The 15,565-nt window shown below is 40.3% G+C and overlaps 4 protein-coding genes across 4 annotated transcripts; 3 read left to right on the top strand and 1 right to left on the bottom strand.

Annotated features, from left to right (window-relative positions):
• Positions 1-446: 446 nt before the first annotated feature.
• On the top strand, positions 447-2,045 carry PHO91_5 (low-affinity phosphate transporter; the record flags this gene model as incomplete). Its single annotated transcript, XM_064832327.1, has 1 exon — positions 447-2,045. The coding sequence occupies one exon, from the start codon at positions 447-449 to the stop codon at positions 2,043-2,045; it is 1,599 nt and encodes a 532-aa protein (XP_064687882.1).
• Positions 2,046-5,534: 3,489 nt separating this feature from the next.
• On the top strand, positions 5,535-7,133 carry ATC70_013160 (uncharacterized protein; the record flags this gene model as incomplete). Its single annotated transcript, XM_064832326.1, has 1 exon — positions 5,535-7,133. The coding sequence occupies one exon, from the start codon at positions 5,535-5,537 to the stop codon at positions 7,131-7,133; it is 1,599 nt and encodes a 532-aa protein (XP_064687881.1).
• Positions 7,134-11,910: 4,777 nt separating this feature from the next.
• On the bottom strand, positions 11,911-13,915 carry SEC17_2 (vesicular-fusion protein S17; the record flags this gene model as incomplete). The annotated part of the gene is made up of 5 exons (XM_064832325.1): positions 11,911-12,438; positions 12,493-13,466; positions 13,522-13,626; positions 13,683-13,736; positions 13,792-13,915. 5 exons carry the CDS (start codon positions 13,913-13,915, stop codon positions 11,911-11,913), a joined length of 1,785 nt encoding a protein of 594 aa, XP_064687880.1.
• Positions 13,916-14,127: 212 nt separating this feature from the next.
• ATC70_013158 (Arrestin_C domain-containing protein) lies at positions 14,128-15,303 on the top strand (the record flags this gene model as incomplete). The annotated part of the gene is made up of 3 exons (XM_064832324.1): positions 14,128-14,855; positions 14,915-14,993; positions 15,097-15,303. 3 exons carry the CDS (start codon positions 14,128-14,130, stop codon positions 15,301-15,303), a joined length of 1,014 nt encoding a protein of 337 aa, XP_064687879.1.
• Between the last annotated feature and the right edge of the window lie 262 nt (positions 15,304-15,565).

The following is a 15,565-nucleotide window of genomic DNA, read 5'->3' as shown; positions in this document are numbered from 1 at the left end:
CTCATAATTTAAGTAATCCAGCATCTCGTTCATAGTTCATGGCTATTTAACATATTAGAGCCTCCAGGTTTAATAGCCCTGAAAGCCAATCTCATGGAAGCATGACCCTTAATAAAAAAAAACATATATGACAACAACACATTTCACTTACTTTAAAAGAGCATTAGTAATAAGCGGAAAAGACATGAAACTCGCTTGTTTGGTTACTATGATGGTAGTGACACTTTCCAAATTTCGTTACTTTATAGTCTAATCCGGGCTTACGCTCTGGATTACAAGTGTTACATTAAGCCAGTTAGATACTCTACATACTATCTCCAGCCAATCAATACAGCGACTGATAAGAACGCGTAAAAATTTTTAATAGTATATCCAAAATCTTTTTTTGTATATTGTTATTCCCCATCTTTTCGCTTTTTCTATTCGTAAAAACGCTATATCTCAACATGTTCAGCCTTATTAGCTCTGCTCTTATTGCTCTCGCTTTGTTGATGTTCTTTATGACACCAGTTGGATTATGTCTTTTGTTGGCTTCTCCTTTCTGGACGGTAGGTATGGATGTTGTGTTCTACTTTGTGGATAATCAATATCCTGACACGATTGTTGCAGTTGTTTCGGCAGTTGTGGCTCTCTTGTTGATAATCGTTGTTCGATTCATCTGGCGCGTTTTGCTTTTGCAAGGCGGCCCATATCCAGGTGATGAGGCAGTGGTTGTTGCTTATCCTGTCTCTGCTGCTGTTGCCGGTAAGTACGGCATGTCCTTTGACGCACTTGTTGCTGATGAGGCTGCTTCTCTCTCTTCCTCTTCTGTTAGTGGTTCGCGCCCTAACCAAGCTCCTCACGAGTATCGTTTCTCTGTTGGTGGCTCTGTTATTGTAACTTGCCCCCTCTTGGTCTCGCCAGAAAGTGATGCAGTTAGTGCAGACTTGTCTTTGGATGAGTCTCGCATGCCTGAAGTTGAAGACGAGACTTACTGCAAGCATGCAAAGGGCTTGAAAGTTGCAAGCAATTGTGATTCTCCTGCTCTTCCAGTTGATAGAAAGCTTGTCTTTTTGTCTTCTGCTTTTCGCTCCATTGATTTTTCGGATGGTACTTTTGTTGCTTCTGCTTCAAATGTTACTGAGACGATGAACGCTTTGGATGCTGTTGTTGGTGGTAGTTGTGTTCCTGATGCTAATCCTTCGGGTGAAGCTGCTGGTAACTCTTCTACTACTAACTCTGGTGCTGATAATGATTTCGTTGCTGCTGCTTGCTGCGGTGACACTCTTGTCGGTACTGTTCGTGGTACCTGTGATACTAGTGTTGGTTTTTCTGACGCTATAATCAACAGTGCTACTTCTGGTGATGTCCAGACCGATGTTGCTCCTGTTGTAGGTGCTGTCGTTTCTGTTGATGTCGCTGCCGATGGTGCTTCCTTTGCTTCTTTGGTGTGCCCCTTTGTTCTTTCTTCTTCTCGTACCGATGGTGATTTAATCCCTGGTAAGAAGAGATTGAGCGATGGTGACTTTGCTCTTTGTGCTCATCAAGAGCAAGCCAAAAAGCGCAAGATAGCTACCATTGCTGAGAGCTCTCTCCTCCCAGTTCTCTTGGAGGCTAGTGCTACTGCTTCTGCCGGTGCAATCTGTGCTGGTACTGTTGCCACTCCTGCTCCTACTGTGGAGCCAATGGATATCTGTTTCCCAAGCCATCCAATGCCAATGGATATCGACTCTCCTGCTGCTCTCCTCTCCGACGACATGGATGTCCTTGTCGATTTCCCTGGTGCCAGTACGTCTTCGTATTTGATGGTCCTAAATCTCATGCCATCAACTACTGCCATGGACGTAGATCCCTGTGGTTTGTGCTCTCCAGTTTGCCAGCCACTTGCCATGGACTGGGCTGCCGATGATGGTGATTTGTTTTCCTTTGGTTTGCCTGCTGCCACTGTTGCTTCTTCAGCTGCTCCTCCTCCCACTGCTTCCACTGCTGCTGAAAGACGCGTCATTGCTCGCCCTCGTGGTCCTTCTTCTGCTCTTCGTCGCCAGATGTTCACAAACGCTGTGTAACAATCCCAAGGGAAACCAATAGCAGTATATGCAGCCAATATTACTATCACTCCTGCTGCTGTTATTGCCACAACTACCACCGCTACAGTCACCGCTGCTGCTGCCCACGCCCACACTTCAAACGCAACAGATATTAATGGCAACTCTGCAGTAAAAAAGAGGCTTAAAAAAGCAGGTAGAATACTGCTAAAATCCTTCTTTATTCGAAATTAGGATAATGTGCAATAAAATGTATATTCTACGTCTCTATTTATATTATTTGGTTTATATCTCTTATCTGGCAGCAGTTTAGTAGTTGCCAGTGATTCCATTACTTTATATATTTTTGTTGGGTCATTTAGTTGTTGATCTGATGGATCAAGAACGGTATTTCAATATATGGTTTTTTGAATCATGCATAAAGAATAGCTCTTTATTGTTGAGCCTGTATCCTTTTTAGGTATATTTATGATACAACACATTACAATACCCTTGACATTTACTTTAGTATCTGTCATCTCTTATTTTAGAGCATTTAACCCTTGCTATCGTCATGCTAATACTATTATTATGCATGCCTATCTGCTGATGGTAGCATGGTTTGATTGAGATGACATTTATTTTGGGCTTTGTTTATGATGGGAATCTAGTCTAGTTCACTTCAGTGCAATAGCATGACTAAACTTGATGACTGGAACTTGATGACTAATTATTATCAATTAGTTTCTTTGACTCCTGAGAACCAAGGTGGTGGTGGACATAGACATAACACTTGAGTCACATCATCACAGATCCAGGAACATGATCTTGGCTCTGTTCATGACAGAAACTCGCTTTCAGGGACAAAAGGTCATAGGCTACCACAGCTCAGGAACCAGAATATACCGTAGATTAGCCATTTGGTGGCCCTACTCATGTTCATTTGTACTGCATATAATGTACTCCAATGTTCGATTCAGTCAACAATGTTGAATGACACGGTTTGAGAAGTTATCATATGATGCATTTCACAATATTATTTATGTTCTGATACTATAGTATGTTCTGCACATACATATCTCACCATAAATTCCTATATGAACAACTTTGTTATAGATATCCATGTTAATTCTTTCATATATATATATATACGTAGGTCGTCACATAAATACAGACATAAAGCTTGAGATACTGAGAGGCACTTGTAATCAATCCCACGGCAGACTAACTCACAGTTTACACGGACGGTAAAACCTCCCAAGCCGACAACCAGCTGAAAGACTATTATTGAAATAGTTCCACCAACAGCTTTATTAATACAGTAATAACGGACTACAATTTAGGCTTTACACTCGATGCGAATAAGTCATTGCTTATATTTATTTTAAAAAATCCGAAAGAACCTAATAATTGTCTAAATGCGTGAAAAGCATCATACATCTCATTAATTGACCAAATTAAAAATTTTACATAAGCTTATTACAAAATCAAGGCAATCGACAAACCGAATCTCGTCTTTCAGAAAGGCAAACTGGTGGTACAGTAAACTGCCATCACAGAGCAGGTGTCAGAGAAAGTATGAACTGCAAGACAATGAATCTGTCCCCATCTACAATGAGCACTACGATTAAGAGAACAGGCTTTAATGATGCCAGATTACTTTTAAAACGTTTTGGAGCTCCATTGAAGAGGGAGATTAGTCCCAGAGAGACGGCTCGTACGACAGCTTCGTCCTGCCCCATTGTTACCAGTACAGAACCATTCCAAGACAAGCTTGGATACCAATCTATCAATTTCAGTTGAAACTTTCAAGAAGTATATGAAACTAATTGGCTATTAATTTTACAAGGCTGCACACAGGCCAGCATTGGCGCCTAAAGACAAGCAGAAAAAAAACTGCCTTGGTGTTTGGACAATGTTGGATGGGGGCTAGATCAGTGGAAGAAGGTTGTTTGGTCCGACGAGTCCAAATTCATGGTTGTCGGCACACATGGTCATCATCATTATCAGCATTAGAAAGACAATTGCTCCAGTCAGCAGCAGCATCGCACCCCGTTGCTGCCACCAAAACTCATTCAAACTCAGTTGATTCATTCTGATCAATATTGGCCAAATTTCGTCTTTTGTGGACTTCTTTAACTATTTTGTGATATTTGACTATACAAATGGTGATTACCATCTGATGCTTCCTAATACAATCTTGGAATGTTCTTTAAGGCGCTTCTAATGATGCCAAGTAAAATAGATGTTTTAACTGAACTTATTGAGCAATTTGGTAGAATATAATATACGGTTTTTGGCCAAAATGTCAAAACCTTGCATATAAAAACCTCATAAAAGCAATTCCAGAAGTTGCTTTCGGTTGAGGGAAACATTTTGATGTCATATATACCATAGTAAAATCCTTCATCTTCAAGGCAAAAAACGCGATCATTTAATTTTCAATAAAAACCATGAGGGGTACCTCATGGTTTGAAGTCGATTTTTGTCCATAATTTTTTGGTCCCCAAAAAGTTGAGCAACAGTGGCAATAAGTAATTGCCAGATGAGAGCAACTGTTTGGTGCTATTCTGACCATTTAAAACGGTCTTGAAGGCGAGAAAACACGGCTTAAATGCATTATTCAAATCTTGCTCTATCATGGACACTAAGGAATAAAAAGGGGATGTACAAGTATACTGCTTGCCCGTATGTGAAGTAGCTACGTGTACAATAGTATAGACCTAGGAATCCTGAGACGCATTTCCAATCAGCCTTCGCGGCACTGCGACTCTCAGTAAAGAGACACAATAGAAAGTAGATGATAGAAAACCAACTGAGGGACTATCATCATTGAAACAACAACAGTAGATTGACTTACAATAATAGCAAACCATCGCTCCATCTATTTCTAAAATATCTATACACATCACTTGCAACAATCTAACGTGTCATCGGATTTGGCAAGCGTACCAAAAATATTAGGATCCTACGGTGTATTCAAAAAGCTTTCAAAGGAGCCGTATATTTCATGCAACTAAAAAAAAAAAACACATCTTCATTTCGTACGCAGTAGAAAGCTAATACTTCACTGTTTTATTTCCTTCTCATAATTTAAGTAATCCAGCATCTCGTTCATAGTTCATGGCTATTTAACATATTAGAGCCTCCAGGTTTAATAGCCCTGAAAGCCAATCTCATGGAAGCATGACCCTTAATAAAAAAAAACATATATGACAACAACACATTTCACTTACTTTAAAAGAGCATTAGTAATAAGCGGAAAAGACATGAAACTCGCTTGTTTGGTTACTATGATGGTAGTGACACTTTCCAAATTTCGTTACTTTATAGTCTAATCCGGGCTTACGCTCTGGATTACAAGTGTTACATTAAGCCAGTTAGATACTCTACATACTATCTCCAGCCAATCAATACAGCGACTGATAAGAACGCGTAAAAATTTTTAATAGTATATCCAAAATCTTTTTTTGTATATTGTTATTCCCCATCTTTTCGCTTTTTCTATTCGTAAAAACGCTATATCTCAACATGTTCAGCCTTATTAGCTCTGCTCTTATTGCTCTCGCTTTGTTGATGTTCTTTATGACACCAGTTGGATTATGTCTTTTGTTGGCTTCTCCTTTCTGGACGGTAGGTATGGATGTTGTGTTCTACTTTGTGGATAATCAATATCCTGACACGATTGTTGCAGTTGTTTCGGCAGTTGTGGCTCTCTTGTTGATAATCGTTGTTCGATTCATCTGGCGCGTTTTGCTTTTGCAAGGCGGCCCATATCCAGGTGATGAGGCAGTGGTTGTTGCTTATCCTGTCTCTGCTGCTGTTGCCGGTAAGTACGGCATGTCCTTTGACGCACTTGTTGCTGATGAGGCTGCTTCTCTCTCTTCCTCTTCTGTTAGTGGTTCGCGCCCTAACCAAGCTCCTCACGAGTATCGTTTCTCTGTTGGTGGCTCTGTTATTGTAACTTGCCCCCTCTTGGTCTCGCCAGAAAGTGATGCAGTTAGTGCAGACTTGTCTTTGGATGAGTCTCGCATGCCTGAAGTTGAAGACGAGACTTACTGCAAGCATGCAAAGGGCTTGAAAGTTGCAAGCAATTGTGATTCTCCTGCTCTTCCAGTTGATAGAAAGCTTGTCTTTTTGTCTTCTGCTTTTCGCTCCATTGATTTTTCGGATGGTACTTTTGTTGCTTCTGCTTCAAATGTTACTGAGACGATGAACGCTTTGGATGCTGTTGTTGGTGGTAGTTGTGTTCCTGATGCTAATCCTTCGGGTGAAGCTGCTGGTAACTCTTCTACTACTAACTCTGGTGCTGATAATGATTTCGTTGCTGCTGCTTGCTGCGGTGACACTCTTGTCGGTACTGTTCGTGGTACCTGTGATACTAGTGTTGGTTTTTCTGACGCTATAATCAACAGTGCTACTTCTGGTGATGTCCAGACCGATGTTGCTCCTGTTGTAGGTGCTGTCGTTTCTGTTGATGTCGCTGCCGATGGTGCTTCCTTTGCTTCTTTGGTGTGCCCCTTTGTTCTTTCTTCTTCTCGTACCGATGGTGATTTAATCCCTGGTAAGAAGAGATTGAGCGATGGTGACTTTGCTCTTTGTGCTCATCAAGAGCAAGCCAAAAAGCGCAAGATAGCTACCATTGCTGAGAGCTCTCTCCTCCCAGTTCTCTTGGAGGCTAGTGCTACTGCTTCTGCCGGTGCAATCTGTGCTGGTACTGTTGCCACTCCTGCTCCTACTGTGGAGCCAATGGATATCTGTTTCCCAAGCCATCCAATGCCAATGGATATCGACTCTCCTGCTGCTCTCCTCTCCGACGACATGGATGTCCTTGTCGATTTCCCTGGTGCCAGTACGTCTTCGTATTTGATGGTCCTAAATCTCATGCCATCAACTACTGCCATGGACGTAGATCCCTGTGGTTTGTGCTCTCCAGTTTGCCAGCCACTTGCCATGGACTGGGCTGCCGATGATGGTGATTTGTTTTCCTTTGGTTTGCCTGCTGCCACTGTTGCTTCTTCAGCTGCTCCTCCTCCCACTGCTTCCACTGCTGCTGAAAGACGCGTCATTGCTCGCCCTCGTGGTCCTTCTTCTGCTCTTCGTCGCCAGATGTTCACAAACGCTGTGTAACAATCCCAAGGGAAACCAATAGCAGTATATGCAGCCAATATTACTATCACTCCTGCTGCTGTTATTGCCACAACTACCACCGCTACAGTCACCGCTGCTGCTGCCCACGCCCACACTTCAAACGCAACAGATATTAATGGCAACTCTGCAGTAAAAAAGAGGCTTAAAAAAGCAGGTAGAATACTGCTAAAATCCTTCTTTATTCGAAATTAGGATAATGTGCAATAAAATGTATATTCTACGTCTCTATTTATATTATTTGGTTTATATCTCTTATCTGGCAGCAGTTTAGTAGTTGCCAGTGATTCCATTACTTTATATATTTTTGTTGGGTCATTTAGTTGTTGATCTGATGGATCAAGAACGGTATTTCAATATATGGTTTTTTGAATCATGCATAAAGAATAGCTCTTTATTGTTGAGCCTGTATCCTTTTTAGGTATATTTATGATACAACACATTACAATGCCCTTGACATTTACTTTAGTATCTGTCATCTCTTATTTTAGAGCATTTAACCCTTGCTATCGTCATGCTAATACTATTATTATGCATGCCTATCTGCTGATGGTAGCATGGTTTGATTGAGATGACATTTATTTTGGGCTTTGTTTATGATGGGAATCTATTCTAGTTCACTTCAAACTCTGCTACCAAGAATAACCAGATGAGTAATGAGGTCAAGACACCAATAATACAAGCAGCACTCCGCCAAGACCAGAGCTTGAAGAGTTTGATTTAGATCTTCTAGATATATTGGATCCATATATCTATCCAGAACCAAATGCAACCTTTGATGAATTTGAAGGCTATAATTTTTTAGAAGGCATTTGTTAAGCACAAAGAATAAAAAGATTATTATTTGTAGCTTATAAAAAATGTTCGATATTATAAAAACAAGAAAAGACTTATTTGAATAAGATCAGACACAAATACTAAAGATTTATTGATGAAGACAAGAGTTATTCTACTGTAGGGGGGAAAAACTGTCCCGTTCGTTCAAATAATCTTGACTTTCACCCAGTATATTGCCAAAATTCGGAAAACAAAGCTACCCCATACTGCGTTCGATAGAACAGCTAACAGGAATTACAGCAACATAAAAACCTTATGGTTGGGCTATACTTTAACCTCAGTATAACCAGCCAAAGTGGGAAGTGTCAAAAATGTTAGGTGGATAATTCTAGATGATATAAAATGGTTGATATCTTTACTTCCAATAAACGTATCGAAGAAATCTAGAAAACTACCCGCGGTATGCTCAGGATATTTAATATCACAGGAGCATTCTAAAAGTATAAAAGAAGCTAGTTTTTCATATTTTTTTCTTTATTTCTTTGCTTTCTTATTTTTTTTTTCAAAACTTTCATTATGCCTGCCCGTTTAACACAAGATTTGCGCAACACTCTCCAATCTTTGCTCTAACGTGGTCTTTCGTTCTCAAAGATAAAAAATATGTATCCAGGAATCGGTAACTGTACTCTTACAAGGCTCAGAAAACGCTATTGCCCTGACCTCGCTATATGTTGGCGGAAGACCTAAAAAACTTGGTGCTAAAACTATGTCCCTAGTGTCAAGAGGACTTCGATCAGGTACTTGTAAAAGTCCCGGAGCAGCGCAAGAAAGTTTAAAATTGATGGGTCAAGATATGTCAATTGGTGGCATCCGCAAGTCATTGAGAAGAAATGGTCTTAAATCTCGAAGAAAAGCAAAGACCAATTTTGTTAGCAAGACAAACAAGCGGCTTCGATTGGCGTGGGCTAAAAAGCATAGGCATCTTACTATTGCTGTTTGGCGTCGTTGAGTGTTTTCGGATGAAGCAAAAGTAAATCTTTGGGGCTCCGATGGTAATTCTTTTTTACTAGACGAATGGTGGTGCTCGAACCATGCAGCCGTATTAAGTCAAGTCTCAGGTGCAGGGAAATGACGGTGGAGTCATGTTCTGGAGTTGCATAACAGCGGAGGGGCCTAGTTATGGTACTACCATTATCGAAGGCTCAATAAACTCGGGCTTGTATGTCGATATTTCGAAGACATCATTGGACGACACTCTTGAGCACTTTGGGAAGACGCCATCTGATGTGCGAATTTAACAAGACAAAGCAACACCGCATACCTCGGGCATTACTAAACAACGGTTCACCGACAATGGGTTCAACGTAGACGAAAATATGAATTGTCCACCCCGAGGTTCCGATCTTAATCCCATTGAACATGTATGGCATCTCCTAAAGCTTCGTCTTAATAAGGGTTCCACTAGACTCTTTACAAAAGAAGAACTAGAGCGGCATAGTTACATAGAATGGTACAAAATAACAGAAAAAGAGTGCCAAAAATATATTGACAGTATGCCTGCCCGAATCAACGCTGTCACCAAGAGCAAAAGTGGTTCAACTCACTATTAATGATTTTATAATATAATGTACATTTTTCTATATTTATTTTTTAAATAATAAAATCATTCGATTTTAGTTTTTGAAAAAGTCATAAATATGTATAGATAGCACTACTTTCTCTCACTCAAACGGTATATATATCTCGACTTTGTATACAAAGAAATGACTAAAAACTAATGCAAAAAGACAATTTTTTAAACGAACGGGACAATTTTCCCCCCTACAGTAGCATGATGGATATAACGTAGAGCTGTAGAATGGTCTTTGTCTTGTGCAAATCCGATCAGTACTTGTCGAGATACGGCCAAAAAAGAGTATCATGCAAAATCGTCGATTTTTGTTCAAAATCTGCGCATGACAACAAGGAAAAAATCTAGTGACGATTTTTTGGTCAGGACAAGATTGTCAATATTTCAAGGAAGAGTTATGTCACAGCCTCAAGCAAAGGCTCATTCGATAGGAAATCTTTTGATCTACAATGTTTAGTAATGCTTAACGTAATGTTTTGACGACTGATACTGATTAATCTTTAGAAAACAGTCAAAAAATCGCAAAAACAATCGTACCAAATATCAGGTGAGCAATGCACACCAGAGACTTGATATGGATACCATTGGATTTTCCTTGCAATTCTCTACAAGTTTCATATAAGTTTGAAGGGGTGATTACTATCAAGAAACGCGTAATCTTAAGGTCGATAGATTTCAGAACCCCATGGATCCTCATTCAGAACAATATAAATTGAAGCTCCGTTGACCTTCCGCATGTGTACACCACACAAGTACGCATTTGACCCAGCATTTTAAAAATGGGACCGTACGGAAAGGGCCATATTAACTTGCTGGTTTCAAGTTATCAATAGATACTTGACATGATGAGCAATTTCGTTGTCAAGACTAGACCACTGTAGCTTGCTTTATTCAAGAATAATAAGATTTGCAATTTAAAGTATGCATATTACCCCACTTAAAGATAGCATTGTTAAACACAAAGAATATATGGGCTATAATTTATGGCTTATAAAATTTTGTTGATATCACAAAAACAAAAACAAAAACAAAAACACTTATTTGAATCAGATCAAACACAAAAACTAAAGCTTTATTGATGACGACAAGAAGTATTCTATTTATAGGATGTCCAAAGTAAAAATTTATCTTATACAACGCTCATCATATCTGGTGAAGAACCTCAGCACCTAGATAGCTGAGATGCACTTCCATGTTGTTGCACAACACAGACCTATCTACCCATCAAGAATACCTTAATCTTTATAGACACTTGTCGCCTTTCTGGCACAACAGTAGGATTCTACCTCGTATATACAAATGAAACTCTAATCCCTCCATTGCACAGCAGCCAACACTAGCAAACGTTAGAAGTAGATTTATTATGTATTCACTCAAGCGTACGCTTCAGACGGTAAATGATGCCTCAAAATCAACTCCTGGTGAGATCTGCGAGATCTTGTGAAGTCCCCGTATTATTATGTGCTTTTTCAATTTGTATTTTCAACCATTGTTCATTTTCCAAGAGATTCGTATCAGTGTTATGATATAGAAGAGCGACTCTATTTCCAGCCAGGTCTGATAAAGTAACTGCATATCTATGTAACAGTTCCAATTAGGGCAGAACTTTCTACCTCCTCCTCCTTCTCTATTAAATCGAATGCCTCCTCCTCGTCCCTCCCCTGATGCAATTCACATAGACTAGTATCTCAGTGGCAACACAGCCACTATAAATAAATCAAATGCAATGCTAGGTAGATCATGATGAAATGTTTAAAATCAAGAGCTACCTCTGATTATGCATTGATCTGCATCCGTTTCTTTGTTTCTTTATCATATGTCATGCATCCGCTTCATATAAACATTTCATAATTAGAGCATATCGTTCAACCCAAATAATTGATTCAGCAGTAGCAGCAGCAGCAGAAACACAGCTATAGTTTGTCTGCAGTTTTTGAGTTCAAAGAATCCTTTTACTCAAATGATGAATGCTCACTGTCCTCCCCTTGATTCAAATATTTTCCTCTCATTTTTATTTTTTATTTTCTATTTTGACAAAGGGGAGGCATAACTTATTTATAGCATCACACTGTATGTGACATGTACGAATTATATTTTGCACCTTACATCCAGTACATGTATGGAGAGGCAGCCGCTTCTTACATTGCTTGGGTTTCTCACTCTCTCCCTAATTACTGCTGTCCCAAAAGAAAAACTTTATGCTTTAGATAATCTTTATTACTAATCTACAATGGAATAAAAGATCATATAATATATTAACGATGCTTATTGTGCGCAAAGAAAGAAAAAAAGGGGGGGATAGATACAATGAAAAAAGAAAGAAAGTGAATACAAAAAAAAATGAATGGTTTCTTATTGCGATAACTTGACGGATTTGATGACATTTGTCTTGACACCACTCATTTCACCACCATAGCCAGCAGTTTGAGCCTTGACAACAGCTCTTGTGGAAGACAACTTCTTCATTTGCTTGGCATACTTGTTTCTATGCTTGACACGAGCATTTCTGTTCTCCTTCTTACGATGAGGTGTCAGACCCTTGTTCTTCAACATCTTGTATGATGCCAAACGCTTATGACCTTCTTCAACCTCGATATCGCGACTTTCAATGGGTGCACGCTCTGCTTCATAGCTTTCTTTCTTGGCACGTTTGATAGCGTCCTTGTTGGCCACCACATCTGCATAGTATTCATCATCTGAGTCTGCTTTACCATAGCGAACTTCATTAGCTGCCGCCGTGTCATCTTCATCCCAATCAGCATTGTCCAAATCGGCCGATGTATCTTGTGGTTGAGCAACGCCTTTACGCTCTTGCTTGACGCGGTCTCTGTACGGTAAATCAACATCACCTTGATATTTGCTAGCATTCTTGGCTTGTTTCTACATGACAATGGTCAGCAACGTGTGCAGGAAGATGGAGGTTTCCACACTTACAGAATCAATTTTAGCGACATAATCTCTGATGGACTTCTTCTTGGCGATTTTGTCTTCCATATCCAATTCATCCAAAGCGTCTAATTCTCCAAAGTCATCACTGGCAGCTGCTCTCTTACGTTTCTTTGCCAATTTCTTCAGACTCTTGAATTCTTGCTCAATATCTTGAATCTCGTTCAAAATGTCTTGTTCGTTCTCGGATTCATCTTGCTGATCTGACTCCAACTCTGACTCTGCCTCTGATTCATGAGCCATAGCAGCAGAAGCCTTACTCTTTTTGCTAGATGTCTTCTTCTGCTTGGGTTGTTTGGCGATAGTGGTGGGCTTATCTTCTTGATCTAGACCAGCGATGAATGCCTCGATATCTGATTCGAGCTTCTTTTCTAGACTCTCCAACTTCTCCAGAGTTTGACGCAGCTTGAATAGTGCTTGAATGACTGGATGTTCACGAACATCATTTGCTTCTGATGCTTTCAATGCGAAATAAAAAGAGATGTTGGTCATGTAATTCATCAGGGTTTGGTATTTGAAGAATAAAAACTGAGCAGCAGCATCTTGCTCTTTCTTCTTTGACTGAATCTTCTCTACAAGTGGCTTCAATGTATTCACAATTTCGACCTTGTCTTTGAATTCATCCAACAAATCAATCAATTCAGGCGACTCATTCTGGATAATCTTGATTTTTTCTGCGACAGGAAGGTTTTTGCGGCGCTTTTCCACCTTCATCACATCAAAAGAAATGTCCTCCAACTCTTTGCTGACATCTTCCACCAACTTTTTATCAGCGTCAGCGTCTTCATCGTTGCCAAGACCCCATCCAGCCAAAGCATCATCCACAAAATCAGCTTCGTCCATATTGGCAAGTTGCTCTTTCTGAATTCTCAATGCTTCCTCTTCTTCTTCACGCATTTCGTCAATATCACTGCCTTCGTCAGCGTCGTAGTAGGCCTTCTTGGAGGTGCCCCAGGTTTTGTCTATCATGTCAAAAGTCAATCATCGCATTCATATCAGGCCACAAGTCAGTCCTACCATCAATCTCTTCTTCCTCTTCATTCTTGCCAGTGATATCATCGTCAGAAAGTTCATCCTCTGAATCCAGGCCATCTAAACCATAAATCTCTCTATCACTTTGTTCTATCACTCTAAAGTAAGTCGCAATGTTCAGATCAGAAGAGCAAATGTCCACTCACCTTCATCGCTTGCTTGATCTTGGTTCAAAAGTACTTTCTCTCTATCGTCATGAACTAAACCAGAGTATGAGTACAACTGCGAAACTATGCTGTCAAACTATCGACTTACAGTCATCCTCTGAATCATGCTCAATGTCGTCCCAAGTTCTGATTGCGTTGACCTTGTCGTCCTTGGACGAGTTGGCTTCATTTTTAGCTGCATTGCGGAAGACGGGTGTCTTTTTCTTTCCCATGATGTGTGTGTGTGTTTTTATTGTCGAATAAACAGCAATTTTTTTTCTTTTTTCATCAAAAGTTGATTTGATTTTGCAAGATTTCAAGTGGCTTGCCTCGGGATGAGAAATGGTCACATTCAAGCAAATGCTTCTCAAGCGAATTATAGGGTCTAGCCGGACAATGTAAACCAAGACGCAGCATAAGCTACGTTGCTTTTTTTCAGTCAAATATGGATCAGTTAGAACACGACGACATTATCAAAAAGAAGTACCTAGCTCGTGGGTCAGGAGATGCTGCCACAAAAGCTTATATTGCATCCAAATACCTGAGCGGACCATCAGATGAAAAGAAGAAAAAGAAGCGAAAGAAGACGCATACCATCAACAATATTGGCATTATCGATGAAGAAGACATGAGCTGGGAAACGGCAGCAGACACACAGATTGAAGAACTCAATAGAAAACAAGAGCAGGAAAAGTTGGAACGAGAGGCTATACAGAACGCAGGAGGTGTCTTCCGGGGCACAACTGCCAATTGGGAGACGATTCAAGGAGGAAAAGAAGAGGAACAGGATGAAGAAAAGGAAGACGAACAACCCCAAGTGGTGCAGCAGCAGCAGGATAATGATCAAGCACCTCGTATGTCTAACGGACAGAGAGCAGGTGTGCTGACGAAAGCCCAAATCAAAGCAGAGGCTGAAAGAGCAAAGCATTTGGAGAGAGAAGCTATGGAGCGATTATCAAAGCAGGAAGCGCATGATGCAGATACAGTATACCGTGATGCAACGGGTAAAAAGGTGGACCCGAAAATGAAGCGAGCTGAGGAGGCAAGACGTCGTAAAGAACAAATTGAAAAAGAAGCAAGAAAGATGGAGTGGGGAAAGGGGTTGGTTCAGCGTCGAGAAGCAGAAGATGAAAGAAGACGACTCGAAGAAGAGAAGCACAAGCCGATGGCTAGGTAAGGAGGAGATGATAAAAGGGATCCAGGGCTATATCGCCTAAGCTTGTTGTTGTTAGGTATGCTGATGATGAAGATCTCAACGAGGAACTCAAGGAAAAAGAGAGATGGAACGATCCAGCTGCGGGGTTCTTGACAGTAAGTTTATCAGCTTTTTTTTTTTCTTCAACGCATGAATTGAGGAGGTGTATATATATATATATATATATATATATACTAATACTATGTCTTGACATACTAGAAAAAGACGACAACATCCAAGGGAAAGAGGCTAGTGAAGCCAACCTACAAAGGCGCCTGGAAACCAAACCGATTCATGATTCCACCCGGGTACAGGTGGGATGGCGTGGATAGATCAACTGGATTTGAAGACACATTTTTGTTACAACAGAACCAAGCCAAATCATTTGCAGCTCAAGCTCATGCCTGGTCAACTGAAGATATGTAGTATAATCTCTGTCTCTACTCCCCCTCTCTTTACTTGCTATAAATATACATTATGTAGCGTAGTGGCTGCCCTAATGAGAGAGCGATTTAACATTTATACACATATATCATACATCTGCCTCCTCCCCTTCTTTCTCCTGCTACTACTGCTACTCTCAGTTTGTTTGTAAAATAAAAACAGCTCCTATTTCAATTTATGAAGTTCTAGGAGTTTAACAGGGGGGGCAGGGCAGCTCTTATGTTAAAAAAAAAATAAGGAGGTT

This window comes from Mucor velutinosus (assembly GCF_035048745.1).
Source record: "Mucor velutinosus strain NIH1002 chromosome Unknown tig00001572, whole genome shotgun sequence".
Lineage (NCBI taxonomy): Eukaryota > Fungi > Mucoromycota > Mucoromycetes > Mucorales > Mucoraceae > Mucor > Mucor velutinosus.
The sequence above is the reverse complement of the archived record's forward strand: the minus strand, read 5'-3'. Positions and strand labels throughout refer to the sequence as shown.